This window comes from Peromyscus californicus, unplaced genomic scaffold (assembly GCF_007827085.1).
Source record: "Peromyscus californicus insignis strain IS unplaced genomic scaffold, ASM782708v3 Scaffold_4__1_contigs__length_199733344, whole genome shotgun sequence".
Taxonomy (NCBI): Eukaryota; Metazoa; Chordata; class Mammalia; order Rodentia; family Cricetidae; genus Peromyscus; species Peromyscus californicus.
This window is the reverse complement of record NW_026294562.1, coordinates 68,821,195-68,847,172: the sequence shown is the minus strand read 5'-3', so window position 1 is coordinate 68,847,172 and position 25,978 is coordinate 68,821,195. Positions and strand designations below refer to the sequence as shown.

Sequence of the window (25,978 nt, the reverse complement as noted above, 5' to 3'; positions counted from 1 at the left end):
GTGAGAGCATCTATCATCCCCAGGGCTTCTCTGGAAAGATGGAGGACAGGAGAATTCCAAGAACCCCCAGGCCAGCTGGCTTAGCACACACCGCAGTGCACAACAAAGGGACCCTGTCCCAAAGCAAGGTAGGAAGTGAGGACTGACACCCAAGGTTGTCCTCTGACCTCCATATGCACTGTGGCATATGCATGCCTGTATACACACACACACACACACACACACACACACACACACACACACACACACACGTGTGTATACATCACACACAGGGCAGGGTAAGAGAGTCCAAGAGAGAGCATACATTATTTTTAAAACTAGAAACATCCCTGGCATCTGTCTGTTCTCCCAAGAAAGAACCAGAGAGTCTTATGAGTGAGTATATCTCCATCTAATTAGCACTGCCAATGAAGTAAAGCATAGGTTTCTGATTACTTCAAAATGTTCAAGAGGGAAGGAGGAGAGAGACAGAAGACCAGAAGAAGAAGAGAGAGGGAAGAAAGGAGGGAGGAAGGGGAGGGAGGGGGGAAGGTGTTGAAATCAGCTAACATTGATTCCAGGTGGATTTTGTTAGTAGATCAAAAAAACCACCTCCCAGTGTTGGGTGGATGCTAAACCTGAACATTCAATAAATATTGGTAAATCGACTAACTGAGCAATTAAATTTCAAGAATTAGCTTGTAAAGTCCAATGAAAATAAGATTAATGTCCACAAAAGAGTTCTATTGTCTATAAGCACATTATCACACTGATTTTCCCCTTCAGAGGCAAATGGTTGAAATTCTGCTAGTCTTTGTAAAAGCAGTTACTATGAGGGACACTGTTGGATCTGGTTATGATAAGAGTGAGGCTACAAAAGGTATGTCCAACTTTATTTGACACGACAAAAGGGTGTTGATCAGGAACCATGCACCAAGTTGCTCAAAAAAAAAAAATCACACACACTAAAATCTCATAATGGGGTTGGGACATGAACTGAGACATGCATGATCACCATTACTGCCATGATCATCATTGAGGCCACTGTCATCATTTCCGTCATAGCTGTCACCATGGGCACTGAATGTTAGTGTTTGACCAGCAGACTCCGGCAATGCTCACATATCCACCATACTCCTCTCTGTTCTAGTCTCACACTTAGTGTGGACATGTCACGGGAAATACAGGATAACGTGTGAAATGTTTTCAGGAAGGGGAAAAAGTTGCCCTGAGTGTGGTGTTAGAAAACAATTCAAATGCCAAGTTCAACAGCAGCTGCAACCCAAACAGCCAGGAGGTAGAGGGATGAAGTGGGGACCTGCCCAGTGTGAGCTTAGAGCTAGCTGCTTCTCTCCTGGGCTGTGGTCTTGTGCGGCTGTTTTAAGGAGACTGCTGTACACACTTTTGAGGGTACCTATCAAGTCACTGCAGCTGGGATGTGACATCACAGGTGTCACCTTCACTTATTTACTCTGATGTACATTCCATCAAGGCCTCAGGGGCACTGTGAACTAACCAAAAATTAGGTGTGACAGTTTGGATTGAGGATGGCTTCTGTCTGTTGGACCCTAGATATCGCAGCAGATGAGTCACTAAGACACTAGGCCCCTCTGCAAACGCCCTGCTTCTCCAAAGGATCTAAGGATCTAAGGATGCCACTAAGGATCTAAGGATGCCCAGTGACAGGTGACTCTGGAACTCCTTTGGTCAGCCTGACCCACTCACAATGTTTGGAAAGTTCTAGCTTTGGCTCTACTCTCTGTAGGTCTTTCACAGCCACCCCTTTACACAGAAGAACAGGCCCTTCACTGTGATGAAGGCCAAGTGTCAAGAGGACCCTGTGTGTCTGCCCCTGATAGTTTTAGTCCATCCCCAGGTCACACTCTGTGAGCTTCTCCATCCCCCTGACTGCACACGCTTATATACCCACCACAGGGTCTTTTCTAGTACTCAGGAATTTGTTTAATGTGCTTTCCAGGCCTTCCTATGGAACTTATCTCACATGACTTGCCCTTATGAGTCTCTCCTGACATTATCATCAAAACCAGGTCAGGATCATGCTCTGTATGCCCTCACCTACCATTCTTTACCTTCAGAACACATGCCTTCCTTTCTAAATACAGTGGAAAGCATGGGGCCACACCTGTCTGTTTCTCAAGTGTAGTGCCTGTGAGAATAAAATACATCATACCCTGCTTGCCAACAAATTCCTATCTCCAAATATATGGCTGGACACATTAGAGCCCTCAATTAGAACTGGTTGGGGGGAGGTAAAGGAATGAACGAGTGTGTGAATAAACCAAAACAGAGCCTCCCTTCCCAGGAGCACGGTGCACAGTACTCCAGGATCCATTGGCTTGACTTCATAGGGACCTCCCCCATCAGGATGTCCAGCCACACCTTCCTCAACATCCCTACCTGCCCCTGACTCTTAAATGAACAATGTCTCCCCCACCTCCCAGACGCTCTCCTCCCTGACTTTCTACTCTCGACAAACCCACCTGAGGGTGCCATCCACTCCAGGGATCCCCACTCACTCTTCAGTTTGTCAGTATTCGTTGAGACTCTGCCCCACATCCCAGAGTTCCTCTTGTTCTGCTCTCCAGTGGCCCATGCTGCCAACTCTCCTGGAGGGCTCCTACCAGCTGCTCCTATTGGCTACCCTTCCTAAGCACCTCACCATCCCATATCCATGTCTCCCATGGCCTTGATGAAAACCTGTGCAGCGTCCTACTCTCTCTCCTCCATCACCTGTGACATTTCCATAAAGCAATCCTAGCTCTGTGTCTCCCCAGCTTCCAGGATTTTTATTCCAATAGATTAAAAACCTAGTAAAGGCCATTCATTTTCATGAGCTTTTTCTGAATAGAGTAGTTCATAATATCAAAATGTCAGAAGTATCTGAATTAGCCAACATCAGAGAACAGCTTTGTAGGTCACAGCACATGTGTACAATGAAACCCAGACATCTGCCACCATTATGACATTGCCTGTGATCCTGGCTACATCTACCTCATCTGTCTATTACAGTATGTCACGAGTGATCTCAAATGCTAAGCTAATCTGAATGCGTCTTATTAAAGGACAGGTGTTTTTTTTTTTTAACAAACTTACATTTTTTTTAAACAAACTTGGTCCTGCATAGAGATAAGGTCTGAACTTCATGGTAGTCATCACCTGTGAGCTGCCCCTGATGGCTGCCTTTGTTACAGACGACACTCCTCAGCTCTGTTTTAACTCTGTAAGATACACAGTGTATTGATCGGTGTGTGCTCCATTTCCTCCCCAAGAAAAGTCACCCCTAACAGGTCAGTTCTTCGTTCACAACCACACTTCAAAATCCACAACAGCCCCGGGTCCATAGTTTATCCCCCAAATACAAACAGAACAATGGATGGATGGATGAACAGATGAGTGGTGAGAGCAGAAAGGCTCGTGATCCACCCTAGACACAACAGGAAGCATTAAAGGTGTTCTACTCTAGACACAACAGGAAGCATTGAAGGTGTTCACTACGACGGCTACACAAGTAAAGGCCCTCGCTTGCTCGCTCGTGAAAACATTATTCCAAACAGTGAAAAGATATACAAAATTAATGCAATTCCTTTGATTCCTCAGAGTCTCAGTAAATTTCTGTGCTTCCTACTGGAGATGGCACCCAAACAGGTCTTCAGAGAGTGGGTGATTGTGGACCTCCTCAGCACCAAGCCAGAAGCAGCTCCGGCCTAGTTCACACACTCCCCCTGCACCTCTACACTCAAGGACTCCAGCTTCTCTTTCTGTGGCTAGAATGCAGTGTCCACAAGTGTGTGACATGTGTGCACATGCATTTGCCTAACAGCCTTGGAGACGATTCCTGAGCTTGGAAAACATCAAGTCAGCAAACCAGACACTGAACCTCACACCCCAGGAAAGAAGAGAGTAGGGAAAAACAGTTGGGAATTTCCAGTCTAGATGAAACCCAGCTGCCTATGCCCAGTTCCTTAACGCTGCCTCTCCAGACACATGTGTCTTAGGTACTTTTCTTATTTGCTATGACAAAATGCCCAGCAGTCAACTAAAGGGAAGGGAGGGCTTATTTCGACTCAGAGTTCAAGGGGACACAGTCCATCATGCTGAGCACGACAGGGCAGCAGGTGCATGAGGCAGCTGATCACATTACATCTGCAGTCAGGAAGCAGACAGGGACGATACTGGTCCTCTGCTCACTGTCCTTGATTCCTCCACCAGGATCCCCAGCCCAAGAGATGGTGCCATGCACACTCAGGGTGGGTCTTCTCTACTCTCTTAAGCTCTTCTGGAAACACCCATTTATAGACACATCTATGGCCTGTCTACAGTGATTCTAAATCCAGTCAAGTTGCCGATGGTGACTAGTCATCAGAGCAAAGGAAAGAGTATCGCAAGTCTACTTGTAGCCCAAGGAACCTAAGACCAAGAGGTTTAGGGCCGGGTCTTATCTTTAGGATAATGACAGAAGTTGTTGGGAGTCCAAAGAAATGACCATCTCTTTCCAACACAAAAATATCTTTTCCTGGGAATACATGATGTTCCAGTAGGGGGCAGGAAGTCCGTGGGGTGGCATGGTTGGGTTGCCTTGGACCACTGTTTAGTGAGGGCTCTATTAGAACCACACACACTCTCCTCCGCCAGTCAGATGCATGATTGATCTTTGCCAGTGGTACATACTTGTTTTCAATCTTCTGAACTCTTTTCAGCAACAGTAATTAATGTCGGACAGTGTATTTTCTGGTTAATGCAACCCCGCACCTATAATAGCTCAAATCTGCGCTTTCTCTCTCTACCATGCCTCCCTCTCCATGCTCCGTCTCTTCGTGTTTACTTCTGGTTTAACTTTTTCTAATCTAAAATAAATCAGCATGAAAAGCATTAGATTTTTTCATTTAGATTCTCAATTGACTTTTATTACCGAAGATAATTCCCCTTATCTGATTGCAAATGGAGGATTGTTCCCTTCTTAGGATCTGAAGGAAGATGGCATGGTTCAGTCTCTCCTTGCTTTTCCTGCATTCTCCTTTGTGAAAGTGGAAGCTGGTGGGGTTCTGGTTTGAGAATGCATCAAATCAGGGTATAATCTCCATCACCCCTCCTCTTGGAGGCACATGAAGGGAGGGCATCTGTCTCTTCCCCGGCTGCTTAATGAGAAGTGGTCTGCAGAGAATACCCTGTTCTTCATCTTCCCACCAGGGCAGCGTCAGCTGCCTTCTGCGGGTAGATGTGACAGCAGCCAAGAACAGAGCCGTTGATGGGAAATTCCTATATGAGCACCAGGCATGGTGGGTAGAATCATTCCAAAGTGCAGGGATGCTGATGACCCTGCTACAAGGTCAAATTTAACTAAACTGTTCTGTATTTCAGAAGATGTCATCCCCTGATTCCTTAAGTATTCCTTCCAGCATGTTCTATCACGTTTGCTATTATCCTTCTCCTTTTCTCTTACTTCCCATGAGATGATGACTCTTAAGGAGCTGAATCTGTTTCTTGTACCAAGAGGAAACTTTTCTCCCAGTGATCATTTAGTGCCACTTCCTGCTTTCCCCAGCGACTGGCCCTCCCCTCATCCCCCAGTGTGAACTACTTGAGAATCAAGAACAGCAAAGTCACTCTGACTTTGGAACACCCCAGAAAGTTCTGAGATTTCAATAGTCCTCTCCAATCTATGACTGGTAATAACTCAGCCATTTATGTTTTCCTTTATTCAAGGCAACAAAGACAAAAATCAAAAACACTGAGCAAGATCAGGGCAATTCCAGGCCCTTCACTGACCTGCCTGCATTGAACTCCTCCTCCGGCCTAAGAGGAAGAGATTGACATTTTAAGCTAGTAGCTGCTTGAGTGGTGTTTGTTTGTTTGTTTTTGTTTTGTATATGTAAAAACTAAATTTACAGAAAGCAATCTAAAGAGAGCCTTTTTATACCTGACTTTCACACTTTTTAAGAATTAAGGGGAGAGACACTTATACCTTCTACTTGTTGGAGGAGAGCACAATTTGGTCCTTAATGACTTTATCACAAGAAAATGATCACAGCTGTGCTCTTGAGGGTTTACCATGAACTGAGCAGTGCTAAATGCTTCTGAGGTATTATGTGGTTTCCACGGCAACCCTAGAAGAAAGGGTCTACCATAACCCCATCTTCACAGCATGGAAGTGCCATTTTTAATATTGTTGTTTGTAAAACTGTCAGCAATAGTGTGGTCAACAGTGAAGTATCCTTGAGTCCCTACTGTGCACCAAACTCCACCTTGAGCCCCTTCTACACGTGACCATATTGCAGCCCCATAGCAGCATTCCTTGAAGGCATCATGATAAAAACGTCTTATATAAGAAGCAAGTGTCAAAGGGGCTCCCACAATGTAATGGTTAGCTCTTGGAAGCAACTGATGACAGAGAGAGCAACCGTCCATGAGCGGTTTCAGCGTTAAACTTGGCCATGCTAAAAGACAAACTTGCCTGTATCAGGGCCCCACACATCCAGCCTTCTGCTGTCTCAGGAGGGAATGATTGATTTGATTATGATGATGAGAAGTTGCCCTGGAAACTTGGAGTGACTGTTAATCTTGACTGTCAACTTGACTTGATGGAGAAACTCCTGGGAGATTGTAAAGCACACTTCTGGGTGTGTCTAGGAGAGCATTTCCAGAGATGATTAAATCACGAGGGCTCTGACCTACTACTGAACGGTTTAATCCATTGTTGGATTCAAGCTGTGACTAGATTGTCAGGTGGTGGGGAGCTGATTGGAGGAAGTAGGTCACAGGAGATGTGTCCTTGAGGGCTGTATCCCACTCTTGCCTTCTGATCATAACCGTACTCTGCTTTCTGGGTGTCCTGATGTAAGTCTCTGCTCTGCCATGCCCTCTCCATGATCAGCTGAGACTTCTGAACCCTGAGCTAAACAAATCTTTTCTCTCTTGTACTGTTTTTGCCCGGCATTTGGTCATGGTGATGATAAAATGAACATACTTGGGGCTGAGGAGGTGAGTCATTGGGTAAAGTGCCTGCCACATGAGCATAAGGACCTGATTTGGGGTCCCCAGGACTCACATCAAAAACTGTGTGCAACAGCATGCTGTTGTTGTTTTTGCTCTTTTGGGGGGCCCGCCACCCAGCTCCCAAATAAATCACACACAGAGGCTTATTCTTAATTATAAAGGCCCACCCTTAGCTTGGCTTGTTTCTTAAATTATCCCATCACCCTTATGCCTCTGAGCTTTTCCTGTTCTCTTACTTCTGAAAATCTTACTCTTAATTCTGTGGCTCGCTGTGTAGCTGGGTGGCTGGCCCCTGGAGTCCTCCCTGTCCTTTGGCTCCTTTCTTCCTTCCAGATTTCTCCCTCCATATCTTCTCTCTGACTGCCAGCCCCACCTCTCTCTCTCTCCTGATTTGCTATTGGCCTTTCAGTTCTTTATTAGACCATCAGGTGTTTTAGACAGGCACAGTAACACAGCTTCACAGAGTTAAACAAGTGCAACATAAACAAAAGTAACACACCTTAAAATAATAATCCCCAACAGCATGCCCTTGTAATCCCAGGGCTGAGGTAGTGGGTACAGGAGGCTCTTGGAGCTGGTTATTTAGACAGTCTGGATCCATCAAGGAGTTCCAGGTTCAGTGAGAGACTGTATTTCAAAAAACAAGGTAGAGGGCTGGCAAGATGGCTCAGCAGCTAAAGGTGCTTGCCACCAAGTCTGCTGACCTGAGTTCAAGCTCCAGAACCCACGTGATAGGAGGAGAGAACTGACTCCTAAAAGCTGCCCTCTACCCTTCATATGTGTGCTGTGACACATGTGGGCAGGCATGCACACACACACACACACACACACACACACACACACGCACACACACAAATGTAATAAAAAAAATAAGGTTAAGAATGACTGGACATCAGAATGCCAATCTCTGCCTATACAGAAACACATGTCTCGTACATACATGTGCATATACAAACATGTACATACGAATACCACACACAAACATAAAAGTAACATTTGTCATGGCATAAAACACTGTAGACTACAGGGTTTCTGCTGTTGGTCATTTCTAGAAAGCAAGCAAGTGGCTGCCAGGTACCTGGTGCAGGTGGGTACTGAGCTCAGAGAGCACAAGGCAGGAGGAACCTTGAGGCCAGTGGAAATGTCTCAGATCACAATTTGGTACTGGTTATACCACTGTCTGCATCTGCCCAAACAAAATGAACTACGCGCTTTTTAAAATCCATAAATATTGATATATGGAAATTTTATTTTTAATAAGGGTGAGCTTTAAAAAAAAAGCATATCCTGAATACGCTCTGATTTAGCTTAGAGTTTGATTCAACCAGCACATCTAACAGAAAATAAACCGGGTCAGTAGGTCGCCCTTGGGTATCTTACCACCCACTGGAAAAACCTACAAGTGAGGACTAAGATGTGTGCCCAGAGTTCATGGACCTTAAGCACAAGTAAGTGCAAGGCCAGCTTTATGAGTGTGGGACCTGTGTTTGCCTAAGTGTCTGTACACAGAAGCTCCACAATTGCCTTAATGCTGCCATCTCAAATGACTTCTTATGGTAGTAATACATAACATAGTATAAAATTCACCACTGCAACGTGTGTGTGCACGCATGAGTATATGTGTGAACTTTTTCATGTGTGTGCCAACGTACATGTGGGTGTACATGTGGGGGAGGTCATACATGTGTGCATATGCCTAAGGAAGCCAGAGGTCAAATGTAAGTGCCTTCCAAATCATCTTCCATAATATGTTTTGAGGCAGGCTCTCTGACTGAACCTGGAGCTCATCAATTTGGTGAGCCTGACTAGCCAGTGAGCTCTAGGGATATGCCTGTTTGTGCCTTCTCACCACAAGCACTGGGGTTTAAGGTTTTATATGGGTACTGGAGATCTGAACTCAGGTCCCTGAGCTGCACAGTCAAGCAAGCACTCTGCCAACCAAACCAGTTCCCCAGCTCCCCTTGCAATCATTTTTAAAGGTCATCAAGCGCCTCTGTGATGTTATTCAGCCATCACCACTGTTGTGGTTGAATAGGAAATGTCCCCCACAGGCTCATGTATTTGAAGACCTGCACCTTTAGGAGGTGGAGCCTGGCTGGAGGAAGTATGTCACTGATGCAGAAGCAGGGGTTATTGAGGGTTTATGGCTTCAGACCACTTCCCCTCCCCCTCTGCTTCCTGTACCAATGACACGTCATCGGCCAGCTTCCTGCTCCTGCCACCATGCCATGGTTTCCCGTGCTCTCCTACCAGGGCTGTAAGCTGCAATAAACTTTCTTCTCTAAGCTCCCTTTGGTTGGTGTTTTGTCACAGAAACAGTAAAGTAACTAATACAGCCACTGTCAGTTTCCAGAATGTTGTCTTCCCCAGAAGGAAGCTCTGTAGCCATTAGATAGGTCTGTACATTCTCCACCAGTCCCTCCTAGCCCCTGTTCTTCTTTATGTTTGTGTGAATTTGACTCTGCCAGCTGTCTGGTGAAGCTGGAGTCCACTAATACTGACTTCCTTGACTTGGCATAATATCTTCAAGGTACATCCATTCCATGGTTGCTAGCACCCTTTGACCCAGATACCTTCAATTTTTATTAAGTCTAGTTTATTCATTTTTTTCTTCTGTAGGTCTCTGCTTCTAGTATTACCATATTGAAATTTTCAATAAATTTATTTTTAAATTTACAGCTCAGAAGTGAAGTCTGATAGGATGTGGAGCTGGCTTGTGGGTAAAGGGAATGGTGGCCTTGACATAACGATTCCCTCAGGGTCAGAGTCCCAGAAGCCTGTGGTACTCTGGAGTTGGATAGACTCGCAGTGAATTCAAGATGAGCAGGTCATGTCTAGACTTCAATGTGTCCACATACCTGATAAGTTTTAAACCCCCGGTTGCTGGGTTCCTCCACTGTCAATGTAATAAGCCAATCAAGCCGAATTAATAAATCCAGGTTGAATGAGCAGAGCAAAGCAATCCTGGGTAATGCTTGGAAAGGCAGGCAGGAATAGAGTCACGTGGCAAATATGGCTACCAGGTCTTAAGTAACCTGTCAGCATGGTCTTGAGTAGCTCCAGGGAGGGCCTGGCTTTTGGCGGGCTTTCTCACAGATTGAGGGGTCTGGAATGGGGAGGGAAGCTCTAGGGGAGGGGCTGCTGTTTGGCGGGCTTTCTCGAGGGCAGAGTCTGGGGAAAGAGAGAGAGGTAGGGCTTCCATCTAATCATCCCAAACTCTTTGGGTATATGATATGGATGACAGGGGCTGAGATGGAGAAAAACAGAGGCCATACCTCCTGACTCACTGCAGACTTAGCCAGGTATCAAGAGTGTTCAAATGACACAAATCGCCAAACAGCCTGATGGTAGCTTACTCACTGGCGTGGTATAGATAAGAAGTCTGCCCCCAAAAGTGTTGAGGACTTGGTCCCAGCTGGTGGCACTATTTTGGGAGAGTCTAGAAACTTTAGGAGGTAGGACTTGGCTGGAGGAAGTGGGTCATTGGAGGTGTGTTCTTAGGGGCTGTATCTTGTCCCAGACCTCATTCTGCTGCTCTTCCTGATTCCTGTCTACTATGAAGTAAGTGGACTCTGCCGCATGCTTCTCCCACTCTGATAGTTCCTGAGGCAGGCCCATCATCCATGGCGCCAAGGACTTCAACACTATACCAGCTACTCTCCTCACTGCTGTGGATAAATACCTCTTAAGAAACAATTTAGAGGAGGGAGGTTTATTCTGACTCACAGCTCAGAGGGAGGCAGGCCACTGGGGCGGGGTGCCCCAGCAGCGGACATACCTTAGTCCACACACTGACAGGGAAGCGGGGAACAAGGGAGGTCGGCACTCCCTGGCTTCCTCCCTTTTCCCTTTTTGTTCAGTCCTGACCACAGTCCATGGCACAGTGCTGCCCACATTCAGGTTAGGTTCTTCCCCTTCAGTTAAAGCTCTCTGAAAGCATTCTTGACCACAGTCCGGAAGTATATCACCCACATGACCCCAAATCTAGTCAAGTTGGAAATGAAGATTAACCTTTATACTTTGAAACTGCATGCTAAAATAAATCCTCCTCCTTTTAGAGGATTCTGACAAATATTTTGGTATAAAGTGTTGGGGGGTGGGGTATCTGCAGATATCACAGTTGGCTGGGAAATGAACCCTGAAGAGGTGAGAATGGACACGCAGTATAGCTGAACTTGGTCAGTCAGACTCGATCAAAACTTCTAGACAGTCTGATCCCATGATTTAATTTTCTTAACATTTAAGCACAGTCAAACTTTGGGGAAAGTCTCCATGTGACAATTCTTATAACAAAGCTCCAGGGATGGCCGCATCAAAATTCTCTTGCAAAATACCAGTTATAGCAAAGTTCCTGAGACCTTTATTACAAAAAATGAACTCTATTGACTGGGAAACAGTGCTCTAGACTAAGGCCTAGAGAGGAAGGATTTGTAATAAGCTTAAGGACGGATTCTGTTGATGGAGGATGCAAAGTACATTGGGCCTCTTTCACAAGGAGGAGTTCTGTTCACTGAGAGACAAAGGATTAGGGTCTAAACAATTCTCAGGATCTGGGGGAAATTTGGGTAGAGGCTGGCTCCTAAGAGCAAAGGATCATGGGGTTGTTTGACCACTTACTCCAGCATCGCAGGTGTCCAGCTGTCATCCTCTTCCTTGAAAGAAGCAGACCTGAGTGCTTAACAATTCTGGTTTCTCCAAAGCTTACTCTAGGCCATGCTTCTACAACAGGGAAAATCTGACCAACATGCTTACGTCACTTCCCCGGGGGTGATCAACCATGCATACTGAGATGATGGTGGAGAAAAAAGGAAAGCTCAGAAAACCCAAACCATGTGTGCAGTCCTTGCCTTCTTCCCAGCAAGCTAGAGGCAGTAAGCATTGGTGGGAAGTGACCGCATTCGAGGATGGGAATAAGACAGCTGAGCTGGTTCATGCAGCAAGCCCACAGTTCTTGTAAGAATGAAGCGCATGTGCCCATAGATGAGCTGCGACCTAATTGTCATTGTCGATTCCACTTAAGAGTTAATGTTGTAACTCAGTTTTTGCTAAAGGCAGCATTCATTGGACATTGTAAAGATGAGCAGTAAACTCCACAGTTATAATGTAAAATTGTAATTTGTCTTTATAGAGATCATTCACTAAAAAAAAATTTAAAACATCGTGGAAAATCGAAAGAAAGGAAAAATATTTTTAAGTTTGAAATCAATTTAAAGACCTTTTTCTGACAGCTCTCCCTGTTTTCAAACAGGACTACCCATGGTTTCATTTTGCAACATTCTCCACAGATGACATAGCCCAATACAAGTGGCCATTATTCTGAGACTGCTTAGGAGAACCTTCCTACCTGTACTCCTGAATTCCTAGTGCAGTGAGTGGTATGCACAAAAAAGCCAACAAAGCTTGTTCCATCCCAGGAAACACATCTCTCCCCTACACTCACAGAACCTTCTCCGCATACCCTTCAACCAAGATGCAATTCTTCTGCATGCTTGACCTGGCCCATCATCAGTCAACAGCTGCGCCACTCGGGGACTAGAGAGCAACAGAGGACAGAGGACAGAGCAGAGTACTGAGGAACCAGTGGGCAAAGCAGAGCACAAAGAACCCAGTAGCACCTAGAATGAATCAGTGGAAAGATAAGCTAAAATCACAGTTTTCATGAAGTTCCTGTAAACACATGACTGAATTAGAGGCATCTGGATCTCTGTGTGGGTGAGTCCCTTATGTGGCCAGTCCCTTATGTGGCCGGTCCCTTGCTCTAGGTCAGAGGTTGCTTTAACACGAAGTGACTTCTTGCCTTCCATACAAGGTGGTAAGCAGTTAGCTATCTACTTTGGAAAACTATTCTCTCCATTTGCTGGCAGCTCTATTTGCTTCTCAGACACATTGTCATTTCCCAATTGTGGGGTTTGCTGAAGATACTCAATTTTAGTGTTGTCTTGTTGAGACAGAGAGAGGATGTGAATTCCACTTGAGATTATTTCCCTATTTCAGAATCCTATTAACAAAAAGGATAATGGAACAGGTGACTTTCACTTTGCAGTTTCACTTGGGCCAACTGGAGCTGATACTCAGCTGCCCATCATCCTTCTGTTTGTCTGCTAATCACTCAAAAGCCTGAGTGTGCAAGGGAGACAACTGTAAGCATCGAGTCAGAGAAGACACCGTCTGTGCAGTAACTGTCACTTTCCCTGGCTGCCAGTTTGCACCCACGATATATTTAATGAGCTTTTGTTCATCATTTATTTATGGCACAATCCTAACGTATCTACTCAAGGCTGATCTGGTGTCAGAAGTAAGAGCGTGGTTCCATACAGCAATGTATAAAACCCTTTCCCATGCTGCTCTCAAATAGACTCCAACCTATGTGGCCTTTCCCAAAGACTCCTTATATTTTCTTTTCTTCACCAACACAAATAATTGAAAATTCGTTGGAAAATTCGCCAGCCACTGAGACGCCTACCCTTGCTGTGTATACCTTGCATAGTCATCTTCCCTGGAGTATGAGCAGCAGCTGTGGACAGAGCCGGCTCCTGTTCCTATGGCTAAGCTATGTTACATCGGAAAATGGTTTTGCTGATGATACTGAGGTTACTAATCTGTTGTCATTGAATCAATAGAATTAGAGAATATATTAGGAGGGCCTGACCTAACAGATGGAATGTGTAAAGAAGTCAAGAGAGATCCAGAAAGATTTTTCCAGATGACCTTGAAAAGGCAAACACAGAACTAGAGATCTCTCTCTTGCTGATGACCCAGGTTCGGTTCCCAGCACCTGCATGGCGGTTCCCAGCCGCCTTTAACTCCCTCTGATGCCCTCTTCTGGACTCTGAGGGCTCCTACATGAACGTGGTACATATATCTTCACTCAGACTCATGTAAGTAAACATAAATAATTTTTAAAGGACAAACTAATGTTCTCTCTAGCTAGAGTCACATGGCAGGGACCTACAGATAGCCCCTGTTAGCTGATAGCTGTCTGTTACCCACAAGGAAATGGAGATGTTGGTACTGCAACAAGAAACTAAATTCCTCCAATTACCAGTAGCCTTGAAAGAGGACCCTGAGCATTTGGTGAGAGGCTGACACCTATTCAGACTGGGGAGGGCTTCTCTATGCAGAGGAGCCATCTAAGCCACACAAGGACTTGTAGTCTACACAACTGTCAGACATGACCATCTGCTACACAGCAATACAAAACAAATACAGATGGTTCTTGCCAGGGTGTGTTTCCTGTCTCTGAGAGCCAATCCAAGTTAAAGCCATCTGCAGTGATGCATTGTGCTGCTATAATCCTGGCCTTAAGAAAGCAAGCTGGATGCCTCAGTCATCAATGCAGGATGGCCACAAGAACCCACTTTCCCTAGATTGGGGTACCCCAGCTGGTTACCCTGTGCACCACCATTTGGGAAATAAAGATGCTTGGCAGGCAATTCTTTATACTTTTCATTAACTGTAAACTTTGAGGCCATCATTTCCTTCTTGGATTCTTCTCCTCATCCATTCTTCACTCCTTCTGAGACTCTCATAATGCATGTACTGGACTCAACATCATCAGATTGGTCACTGAGTCTGCTCTCTGTCTCCTGCGTAGAGTCTCTCACTCTCTTTCTTTCTCTTGGTTCCTCTACTCTTTAAACTCTCCCATCCTGAGTTTGGGAAGCTCAATGATCTTGCCTTCTGTAGTATCAAGTCTGCAGTTGATTACACCCAGTAAAATTGCTAGTTTATTTCTTTTTTTCTTCCCCAGACATTCTGTATTGCTCTTTCTATATATCATCCATATGTCTCTCCATCATGCTGATGGCTCCCTTTAAATACAAGGAATTCCAAGAAAAAACAATATACTTATAATGTTGATAATAGCCTTTGTGAAAGTCCATGTTTGCTGATTCCATCATTTCAATGAACAATTCTATTGACTGGCATTTATCTTGCTCATGATTCAGTCTTTTGAATTTTTTGAAAGTCTAGTCATTTTTAAGTGGATGCTAGATGTTATAAATTTTACATTATCCATTGCTGATTTTTTTTGTATTCTTATATTTACATGAACTTTGTTTTGCTAACCAGTTAAACTACATAAGAAATAGCTTGGTTTTTTTTTTCAGTGTTTTTAAATTGTAGTGAAATGAGTCTGAGGCTTGAGTCTAGAAACTATTTTAGACACACAACAAAGGCATGACATTTGGTGGCCCTACTAGAATGCTTCCAAAGGAAAGGAGGTCTCTATGTTCCAGATGGTTGAAGACCTGAGTGGCCAATAGCCCTAGGAGAGTGCTGAGAACCGTTCCTCTCAGACCTCTCAAGAGCTGCTCTTTCCCGGCTCTACAGCTCAGCAAAGCACAGGCAGGTTTGCAGCCAGAGTCAAGGAGACCTAAAGCAACCATTTTGGAGCTATTTTTGTGCTGGCCTCCCCCTCTCAAAAACTGTGACCTCGAATTCTATCTATAACTTCAAGCCTCCTCAGCTGAGAGAGACTGCTGGGCTCTGTTTAGGTTTTCCTGACCCGAATAACTATTTGGAAATTGTTGATCTTTTTGCCAGAAACATTTTCCTCTTACTCAGTTTTAGCCCATACCTCACTCTTAAAACTAAGCCTCAGAACCATCCCAGTCTTACAAGAGGAACAAGGCCAAATGTCTCCATTTCTGAACAGTCTTTTGGGTCCTTTGCACTCAAAGTTCTGTGTAGACGTTTACTAGCTGCCCTACCAGAGGATGAGCAGGCACAGGAACCAGACTTCAGTACTGTGTTCCCAGCACCTAGCATAGTTTACTGGCTCATAAGGGGTTCCGGGTAAATATTTTATTTTATTCTATTTTATTTTATAGTCATAAAAGAAAGTCCCAAATACATTTACTCATGCTAAAGATGCTGACACAATTTCAAGCTTTGGGTTGCAAGACTTCTGTGCTCTTGTGTTTGTTTCATATGAATGCATGGCTTCCCTACTACTGTTTCCCTTTTTAAATAAGGTTTATTCCTATTTTATGTGTCAGAATGTTTGCCTACGTGTATGACAGGTAAGTTATGGCCAGCAGATGTCTGCAGTGCCCAAGGAGGCCAGAAGAGGTCATCAGACCCCTGGAATTGGAGTTACTGGTGCGTGTGAGCTGCCTTGTGGGCGCTGGAAACAGAACCCACATTCTCTGTAAGAATACCAAGAACTCTTAACTGCTGAGCCATCTCTCCAGCCTTCCTCATTAGTGTTTGCAAAAGATAGCTTTATCATGTAGAGAATAAAGCCTCATAAGCCAAAATCAATATTGTTAAGCACTTGAAATCTTACAATGTTCCACGTGGAGTTTAAGCTATATGCCTCCATATTGAGCTTGTCCAGTTTTCCCATAATTGTAATTACACTCTTGTGATTCACTGTCCAGCTATCAGATGATATGTGCATATGAGTTATTAGTGTGGGTTATTCCATTTTATTATCTTTATTTAGGTGTTTATTGTATGGGTGTGGTATGCACATGCCACAGAACACCTGCGAAGGCCAGAGAACAACTTGCAGGAGTCAGTTCTCTCCTTCAATCATGTGAGCTCCAGGGATCAAACTCAGGTGGTCAGGTTGCCAGCAGGGACCTTTATCTGCTGAGCCATCTCGCCAAACCTGGTGTTTATATTTTAATAGAAAATGTTATATTTTTTTTAAAAAAAAAAAAAGTACCAAAGTTATAAAGATCATTTTACACAGTACCTAAAGTATGGGTTCAATTCACAAATCAAGTCTAGCCTGCCACAAAACTACCACATTCACTATCAGAAATAGTTTGTTGCTCTCTGTGCTAAACTTGTGAAGGTGGTCTATAATTCTAGATGAGCTGCTTACGGTGGAACCAGCATGTGACAGAATTTGGCTTTCTTTACACACATCATAGACATTGTAACTTTTGACTATTATCATCTGCTTGGAAAACAAACTTCTAAAAAGCTATATTAAAACGATATGACGATTTTTGCTGGTTGGTAGATATTTTACAGCAAGCCAGCCTCCTCTACTCTCTGCCTGAGTAGAAACTGGAGCAGCAAAAATAGAGGGATGGAAGTGCCAGGCAAGAAAGGGGTGACAAAGAACTGTGTCTTCAGCAGGAGGCCGAAGGGCAGTGGAAGACCCTGACTTGACCTTCCATGGTCTGACCCTGGCTGTAGTCAGGACTGGCTTTCCCTGTGTCTGTGATGACCCTGGATCCACTCTCCAGCAGTTATTGTCAGTGTGTGGGGGGGTGGGGTGGGGTGGGGAACCTTGCCTCCTCTTCTCTCTTCCTGAGCACCACATGAGAAACACAGACCTCAGAGTAGAACATCATGAGGCCAGAGTCCTCCTGGCCACACTAGCTGTGTCTCTGTGGTTCTTGTATCAACTCTCGAAGCCTCTCAGAATTTTCTTTTTGGAAAAAAAATGGGGCTCATGTGTCTCACACTGCTGTGGCGAGGATGAATGAGGCTTTTCAGGGATCAGCCACACCAGGCTCCATTGTTCCATCTCTGCCTCCACTGAGCTCCCCACACACAGGGATCCTGGCCTGGCCATTCTCCCCTCTGGTGCACAGCCCCCACCCCCACCCTCCTCGCACCAGCTCTCCCAGTGGAGTGCTTTATACTGGCGTCTTTGTTGCCTTCCACTGGATCCGAGGGATACAAAGGATGGTTCTAGAACTTCAGATCACAGTTGCATGTTTAAAGTACAGACTTCTGGAACTAGATGTGCAGCTCAGTGGTTCTAGATTTAATTCCCAGCACCACACATACAAATTCAACAGCCCATGGATTTCTGAACCAGCCATGGACAGTAGAGGAGGAGAGAAAGCCCTGGAGTGAAGAGGAAATGAAACGATCATCTTGAGCCTCAGTGCTATCTACTTGGCTTTTCTCTGCCTGCTTGCCTTAGAGTGCTTGGGCCTCCATTCCAACAGGAATCTCCAGCACACTCCTCCAGCAAAATCATTGCTTTGAGGCCAGGAAGAAAATCGAGATTCGGAAGACTTTGATCTCGCTCAGACTTGTCAACTCAGCTAGCTGCTGGGTAATTCTGCTACATCCCTTTTGATAAGCAAGAGAAGAAAGCATTTGTTTTCCCTCATGTTTGGTTTCTGTGACCTCATCATTCCATGAATCAAGTCATCATGAAGCCTGAGCGCTTCAAATTTGAGTGTTTTTTGTTACTCAAGGCCTCGAGACACATCCCAGTCACTTGAAAGCCTTCATCAAAGTCCATAGTAGAGGGGCTGGGGAGGAGGTTTAGTTGGTGAAGTGCTTGTCTTGCAAGCTTGGGGACCCGAGTTAGATCCCCAGAACCCACATTTTTAAAAAGCCAAGTGTGATAGTATGTGGTTACAATTCCCACAATGGGGAGGTGGAAACAAGCGGATGTCTGGGGCTCACCTTAGCCTATTTGGTAAGTTCCAGGCCATTAAGACATGTCCAAAAACAAAATAGATACAAAGTTACAGAGGGATGAGGGATGATGCCTTGCCCGTGGCCTTTACAAGTACCTGAACACATATACACTCATTCTCACATGTATACTGGCATGAATATGCACACACACACACACACACACACACACACACACACACACACGAGCAAACTTTCCCAGCCCTGGTACAACACCCAAACCATATGGGCAGGCATTTACTTCTGTCTACAAATAGAGTATAACAGGATAGTAAAAGCTGCAAAACAATACTTTTTTTTCATTGTAAGCCAGCAATACAGGCCTATGATCCCTGATAGAGGGGAAATGAGAGAGAACTCCACAATTATCCCTACATGTGTGGCTTCCAGATTGTGACCCTGGGAGTGGAGACTCAGCAGACCCTGTGTTTTCACTGAGCACAGGAGACATCGGCAGGGCTCAGGTGGCTGGGGTTGACATTCATGAAGGGTAGGAACTGTAAGAAAAGGGAGTGTCGGCTGATCACAAGGGACCCCTCAAGGTTTCTGACCTGCATCTGCTTGAGAGAAAACTATCTGATAGCAAGGAGAAAGAAATTCCAGAAAGGAGCAGGGCCTCAAACAGGCAGAAAGAATTCACATTCCCACCTGCGGGAAGGACTCATCACACCAGAAAAGCCAGAGAGACTCCTCAGAGGGCTGTGTCTTAATGGTGGGACTAAATATGCCCTAGAATAAGACTTCTCCCACTCAATACTGCAGGCATTTTAGGCTGGAGTGTTCTCCATCAGAAGGAAGGGAGCTGTGCTGTGTATTGGAGGAAGTTAACACCATTGGAGCTTGGGGAATAAGACAGTAAAGTGCATGCTGTGCAAACCAAAACTTGATCCCTAGAAAATATATTTTAAAAAAAATAGTTGAACTAGTGATATGCTCTCTCATAGTCTCAGACTTCAAGATGCTGAGAAAGGTAAGTTCCTAGGGTTTGCCAGTCTAGCCAAACCAGTGGTTTCCAGGTAAAAGTGATAGAGAGACCCTGTCTCAAAAAAAAAGCAAGGTGAATGGCATCATCCAAAGTTGGCTTCTGGAATCCATAGATATTCACACACACACATGCACACAATCATGCACACACACGTTTACACACAAGGAAGATAGCAGCATCTATGACCATTAGCAGTGGCATCCTCCTCCAAGCATCCATCACCAAAACTGTCTCCAGGTATCACCATGGAGCAAAGCCATGGTACTTGAGGACCATTACTCTGCACCAGAGCCTCAGCTAGACCTTTCACAGATCTCCCCAGTAAACGCCAACAGGTCCAAGCTGTCTGCAAGCTACTTAGTCTACAACCAGAACGCAGCCAATACTCTTTACAGAAGTAGAATAAGATCAGACATCCAACAATGCAAAAGTCACAATAGCTGACATCCAACTGAAAAACTGCCTCATACGTAACGAAGAAAGAAAACACAACTCATAACCAGGAGGCAAACCGATCAGTAGAAATAGATGGGGAAGTAAGAAAGAAGGGTGAGTGTCACCAACAAGAGCCTTGGACCCCCATTAGTGTTTGCCTTATGTACTTGGGAAGGTTAAGAGAATCGTGAACCAGAGAGAAGTAGAACTTGTAAGGAGCCACCTAGGAATTATTTTATTTTGTTTGCTATTTGGTGTTAATGCTCTGCTATTGCTCTGGGCCCACTGAGTCACAGTGGTCTTAGCTGGGTCACACATATAGAGGGACTTTCAAATGTCACCATGACTCTTTTAGGTAGCCAGACTTTTGCTAGCAAAAGTCTCCTCACTAGATTGTAAAAATTAATAATAAGGTAAGTAGAAAATAAAAAAGCAGATGGTGAAAGAGGCTTAGGTAAATAGTGTTTCCCACATATAACACCTTCCCCTAGCTCATTTCCTGAAGACAATGTTTAAAACTGTCACCCATCAGAAAACAGATAGGGAAGCCTCAACCTTCAAGCTCTGGCATGCACCTATTACCAGATAGGTCTCAATAACCTTTTGAGAGGTTGTAATGAATATGATAATGGCAAATTGTCATGTTTTATTTGAGATCACCAGGGCTGGCTCTGGAGTGTGCATTCCCAACCCCATTTTAGACCAAAGCATGTTTGTCTCAAAGACTTCTCTGAGGCCCTCTGTCTGGGGATGAGTCACCCACCCCAATTCTGTTTCAGGGAACACAAAACAGCCCATGAGCAAAACTGTTGTGACCTTTAGAACAATGAGAAGGTGAACTGTTTCCAACAGAGGTTACTGTTGCTTATCTTGGGATATAAAAGTGTCTGCGGTGGGAAGGAGAAGCTGGACGGCCAACCATGGAAAAAATGCTCAATGGAGAACTTCTGCTGACTGCCTCAGCCTCCCTGATCAATTTCTGTTGGATGTTGTGAGCCCCCGATTCCATAACATTATCTACATCTGCTCCTTTTCCTTTGGAAGCCTCACCTGAGGGTCAACCTCCCTCCCCCTCCCCTTACCACCCCTGCCCCCAGCTCTGCTGGGAATTCCATGCCTCATGAGGGCTTCCCTAGTTGGTTCCTGCTGGGTGTTTGTAAACCTTGATTTGGTAACATCACCTTTTTGTTGTTATTTGTTCTTTTCCTTGGAAGCATCTCTGGATGGGTCAGTCTGCTTTGCCCAGCGCAGTCTCTACAGGGAACACCAGCTGACTGCTTTAAAGGGGCTTCCCCATTTTGGCAGGATGTTCTGAATGCCCAGTTTGGTAATGTTTTGCCAACTATGTATCTATTTCTTTATCTGATAATTGCTATTTACTCTTTTAGTTTGCCTTGTTGTATACTTAATAACTTACTCAAAACCAAATGTATGGATGCTGTACCTTATTCCCTGAACCCTGTAGAACAGAGATACTTAAACACACCCACCCTGGGAGATGCATATCAATCATACAACTCTATGGCTTCTCCTCCCATGGTTGGTGAAGCCATCGGAGCCTTTTCATGGGGCACCTCAGGAAGGCATGCTCATAATGTGAACAGCAAACACAGTTTTCAAATGGGACTATCCACATCCAGATATGGCTTGGTTAATTTCTTAACCATACAGAACACTTAAAGAAGAATTTCCTTAACACATAATGTTCCTGTTACTTTGGGATACATTTGGGGTCAAGAGGAATCCAAGCTTTGCAAATATCAGGCACCGGGGTTCTACAACATTCCCACTCTCATCTGCTTCCTGCCTCGGCCCTCTCTCAGCACGGGTTCTTCTCATGGTTCCAACTGAAGGCAGTTTAAGGAAGAGACTAGATACACCTGAACCATGCCTGGGCTGGAGTTAACCAATCACTGTTCTCCCAAATGAATGGCGATGTCTCGAAGCATTAACACAGCTCAGGACTAAGACCATGGTTTGAGAGAATTCCCCATCTATAGAACTCATCCTCAGATCAGCAGACTCACAGTTTCCCCTAGGAACTTGACATCAGTAAAAAAAATAAAAATAAAAATAAATCACTTTTGTTGAAAAATGAACCCATTTCTTTAATCTAGTACCCCTGTGGATTGAGAGTTCATCCCAGCGACCTTGCTCATTTTCTACCTCATCAGTCACTTCATGGCCAAAGCCCAGGTTAACAGGAAACCTCTGAGTTGATGGAGGGGGAGAAGTCACTGAGCCGAGTCCAATGGCAGACTGGGCTGTTAATTGGCCTTTTGGGTATGTTCAGCTTGGGAAATGGAGCACCGGGGGTTCTTTCTCCTACTCCTTCCTATCTAAACAGTACTGACACTCCCCAGCCAGGATAACTGTAACAGCTCAATGGCTTTAGACTATTCTAAATTCTTGAAATGTTTACTACTGAACTTTGGAGACGAAAAATGTCAACCTGCAATAAACACAGGACCCCTAAAAGATATCTGTATTCTGCAAATGGTACCAGCCACAAACGGCTATCTCTTCAGAAAGTAAACACATGAAATCTGATAAGAAACGAGATCATACACAGAATAAACTGCACTCCCAGGCAGCAGACAGATGTGATGTGTTTACCAGACTAGAGAAGATGCCTGGCTTGTGGGCCTCCTGGGTACACCTCCATCACCTCCATCCATGTTTCCCCGCTCTAAAATTCAGAAGGTCAGGAAACCTGGATCCTATTCATTGTCTTCAAACTTGGCCAGCCCTTGAGCTCAGGAAGCAAGCCCTGTATACACCATGTCTTATCTATAGATTCAGTAAAAACTACCCACCTGGTTGGACTGTTAGCTGGGGCGTGGCCTAGGGTTCATTTAACACACATGGCTAGGCTGTTGGTTGTTAATGATAGTAAACAGTTCAGCCACAGAAACATGTAGTTGTAGCAATCAGCATATTTGAAGTTTTCCCACCAACTCTTGCAAAACACCTTTTTCACATTGCTTTCAGTGTGGCTACAATAATAAAGGAATGAGGAAGTCTTATTTATGAAAAATGGAATGCAAGAAAGGGTATTCATTAGAAGGTTTAAAATGGAGCCATGAGCACTACTGTAAAATGCATGATGAGATCATTCAACAAGTTTTCTCCTCTCTGGGGGACTGGAAAATAGCCACAACAAAAATTATACAATGATAAAATTCTGTCCCCATCCGATTAATTACTTGTGAATAATAACTTCTCTGGTTCCTTTCAATTATATTCTAATTGCACACCTTTTGCTCTGTCTGATTGGGCAATGAATTAATGAATAAGGACTACTACTGGATTTAATTAACACCATTTTTCCTGTGGCCTTTACATATCTGTTGTGAACATGGAAATTCACTCTCCCAGGGCTGGAACTTAAAGAAGGCTAGCCTTGAACCCTGCAAAACCTGTTCCTTCCAGTCAGGCTGGCTTCTCTGCTGCCAAGTGTGGGTGACTAAAGGTCTCAAGTATCTGCCTGAACTCAGGGAAGGGCTTTCCTAATAACAGCCTCAATATTCAAACACTTACCTTTTCATAAAGCATTAGCAATGTGCATGTTACAATCATCCAAAGAGACGGATAAGTGAGCTATCTGGGAGTCAATTACAGTGTCATTCATAATTTATTCCATGTACAATGAAACGCTGATCAGATTTCATGTGTGTTTACTTTCTGTAAAGATAAGCACTTATGGCTGGTACCCAGAGTAGAATACAGATATCTTTCAGGGTGATGTGTTTATCTCAGGTTGACATTTTCAATTGTCAAAAGTCCTCCCCATTTTCCAAAAAAGTTGTCTGGGCTTGAAAACTAAAGCCCACGCTTTAAAAAGAAAAGACCAGTCTGGAATCTTACTATCTCAGCTCGAGCAAGAAAGTCATGAATATGCTCCCTCTAAACACACAGGCAGACAAATAGACGTTTCTTCCGAGAGACAGATAAGTGCAGACTCCCAGGGCTAACAGCAGTGGAATCACAGGCACACTGCAGTCCCCAAGTGTGGATACCAGTGACCCACCTCGGAAACCTTGGAGCAGATTTTTGTATATAGATCACATTCACCCAGGGTGTTATCCCCTCTGACATACTGCAAAAACTGAAATACGTTAAAGGATTTTAAAAAGTATTTTCCAAGATACAAACAAAGCAATATTTTTGCAAGACCAGAGAAGACACATGGCCAGAGGGTCTCCCACATAGCCCTCCATCAGTATCTCCAAGCTCAGGGTGCAGCTGCCCTCCCACCCTGCCAAGCCAGCCCCAGCTGTACCTCATATCTGCTGACTTGCTGTTCAGCCACCTTCAGCCCGGGGCACATTTGGATGAAACAAACTTTGGCTCTTCTCTGGGAAGGAAGCCAGTCCCTCTTCACCAAATCCATGACCATTACATGGTTTTTCAGGCTGGTACTAAAGGCAGTTATCTGAAAGGTGGGGAGCACAATCTTCCCCTCCTCGGGAGGTTTAACAGGCATTCCGGAGCACTGTGTGACACTGGGAATCTTGTGACTTCAGCGAGCCAGCCTGGCAAACACAATTTTCTTTGTTAGATGCAGGTATTGAGTGCAGCAGGAGGGGTTTGGGACCAGCTCCAGTGCAGGCCTGTGTTTTCCAACTTCACGGACAGTTGATCCAAAACCCATGCTACAGGGGGCTCATGAGAGAGTTGTGGAAACCCCTTGGGTGACCTTTAAATGCCACGAGAAAACTTCCTCTGCTGCAGCCTGGCCAACTCCAGTCTCCCGCCTGGGCTCTGAGGTCTTGCTGTCTTCTCTGATTTCAAAGAGGCACGCTTCTTTCTCACTTGCTTTCTGCTGGCCTTTAAGTTCCAGACTCTGAATTCGCCTGGTTACTGAGAGGTTCGATATGGGTTTCCGTCTCTAGACCCTCAAATCCAAATAAATTATTTACAGAGCTCTGAACAAAGGAACCAGGAGGGATAATTGCTGCTCTTTTAGAATGTCTGCTTTTGCTTGCCAGGGGCCTGAAAGGAACTCGTACAGACTGCCCACCAGCAGGCACAAAGCGTGGCCTCAGCCCTGCAAAAAGTCAGAGTACACTCAGGGGAAAAGGGGCTCACAGAAGTGACAGCTGGAGGTGGGCATGCCGAGACACCGTGCCCGGAAGGCTCGGGTAGGGGCTCCCATCCAGAGTCAACCGTGGACGTCTTCTTGAACCCTGAGCCTCAGTTTCCCCCAGGAAGAGCACTGGGATAGAATGGCCCTCCCTCCCTGCCCCTCCCCAGATTATGAGGATCAGGTGAGCTACAGGACGAGGAAAGAGCTGTGTGTGCCGGAGCTGGCGAATGTGCCAGAGCTGTGGTACACATGGCTCTTAGGAGATAGTTACAGTTTCTGCTCAAAACTTATTTTGCACACTTCTCTCTCCACAGCGGAACCTAATAGTGCCATGCTTATGAAGGTTTACTTTATGCAAAAAGTTATTAGATTCTGAATGTCAGGCTGCTTGGAATACAGTTGAAGGAGTGCCGTCCATTTTCATTTCCTGTGTTGGGGCCGTTTCTATTCAGCTGGTCTTGGGAGCCGTTAGTCAAGGGTGTACACAAGACAAAGCAGATGGCAAGGCACAGAACTCTTCTTGCAGGGGATTTCTGCTTGGCTTTCTCCAAGGATGACCTTGTGGAAACTTTACCTCACCCCACATTGCAAGCCAGGGAAGGGTGAAGGAAGGCCTTGGTGACTTTCCCAGAAGCAGAGCTCAATGTCAGCTAACACCTTGCTTCTTCCTGCTGTGTACAGGGTCTCTGCAAGTCATAGTCCATGGCTAGGGCCTGGACAATGGGGTTTTAGACTCTTGTTACTGGGGCCAGGAGTTGAATGTTGAAGCTGAGAATTGAAGCTCAGGAGGAGATGGGAAAGGCTTGAGGTCATTTCCACCAGTGTTTGCAACTGAGTGTGAAAACAGTATGCACAGACTAAATACCAGCCCAAGGTCACAACAGCATGTCTACTGTATTCATTGGTGACTCTGGCTTTCCTAAAGACATCAATAAGAGCATAAAACCCAGCTGGTGGCAGGCTTTATTCACACTGGAAACTCTCCAGGGAGGCAGAGAATGCCATGTTGGATTTCAGAAGCAATAGGATGAAGGCAGTCAGGGGAAAAAAATAATTTATTTTATCAAAGACCT

General features: G+C 44.9%; 1 protein-coding gene across 8 annotated transcripts in view; it reads right to left on the bottom strand.

Annotated features, from left to right (window-relative positions):
• Positions 1-24,706, bottom strand: part of CUNH10orf90 (chromosome unknown C10orf90 homolog) — a 232,846-nt gene extending 208,140 nt beyond the window's left edge. For 3 of the 8 annotated variants that reach the window (XM_052711890.1, XM_052711891.1, XM_052711897.1), the window contains exons 1-2: positions 24,099-24,212; positions 3,094-3,218 (exon numbers count right to left, since the gene is read on the bottom strand). In XM_052711890.1, coding sequence (XP_052567850.1) covers positions 3,094-3,153 — 60 coding nt within the window. In that variant the 5' untranslated portion in view covers positions 3,154-3,218; positions 24,099-24,212. Of the gene's footprint in view, positions 1-3,093; positions 3,219-24,098 lie in introns of all 8 variants that reach the window. The other 5 variants (XM_052711888.1, XM_052711892.1, XM_052711889.1 and 2 more) reach the window with 5 other exon arrangements.
• Between the last annotated feature and the right edge of the window lie 1,272 nt (positions 24,707-25,978).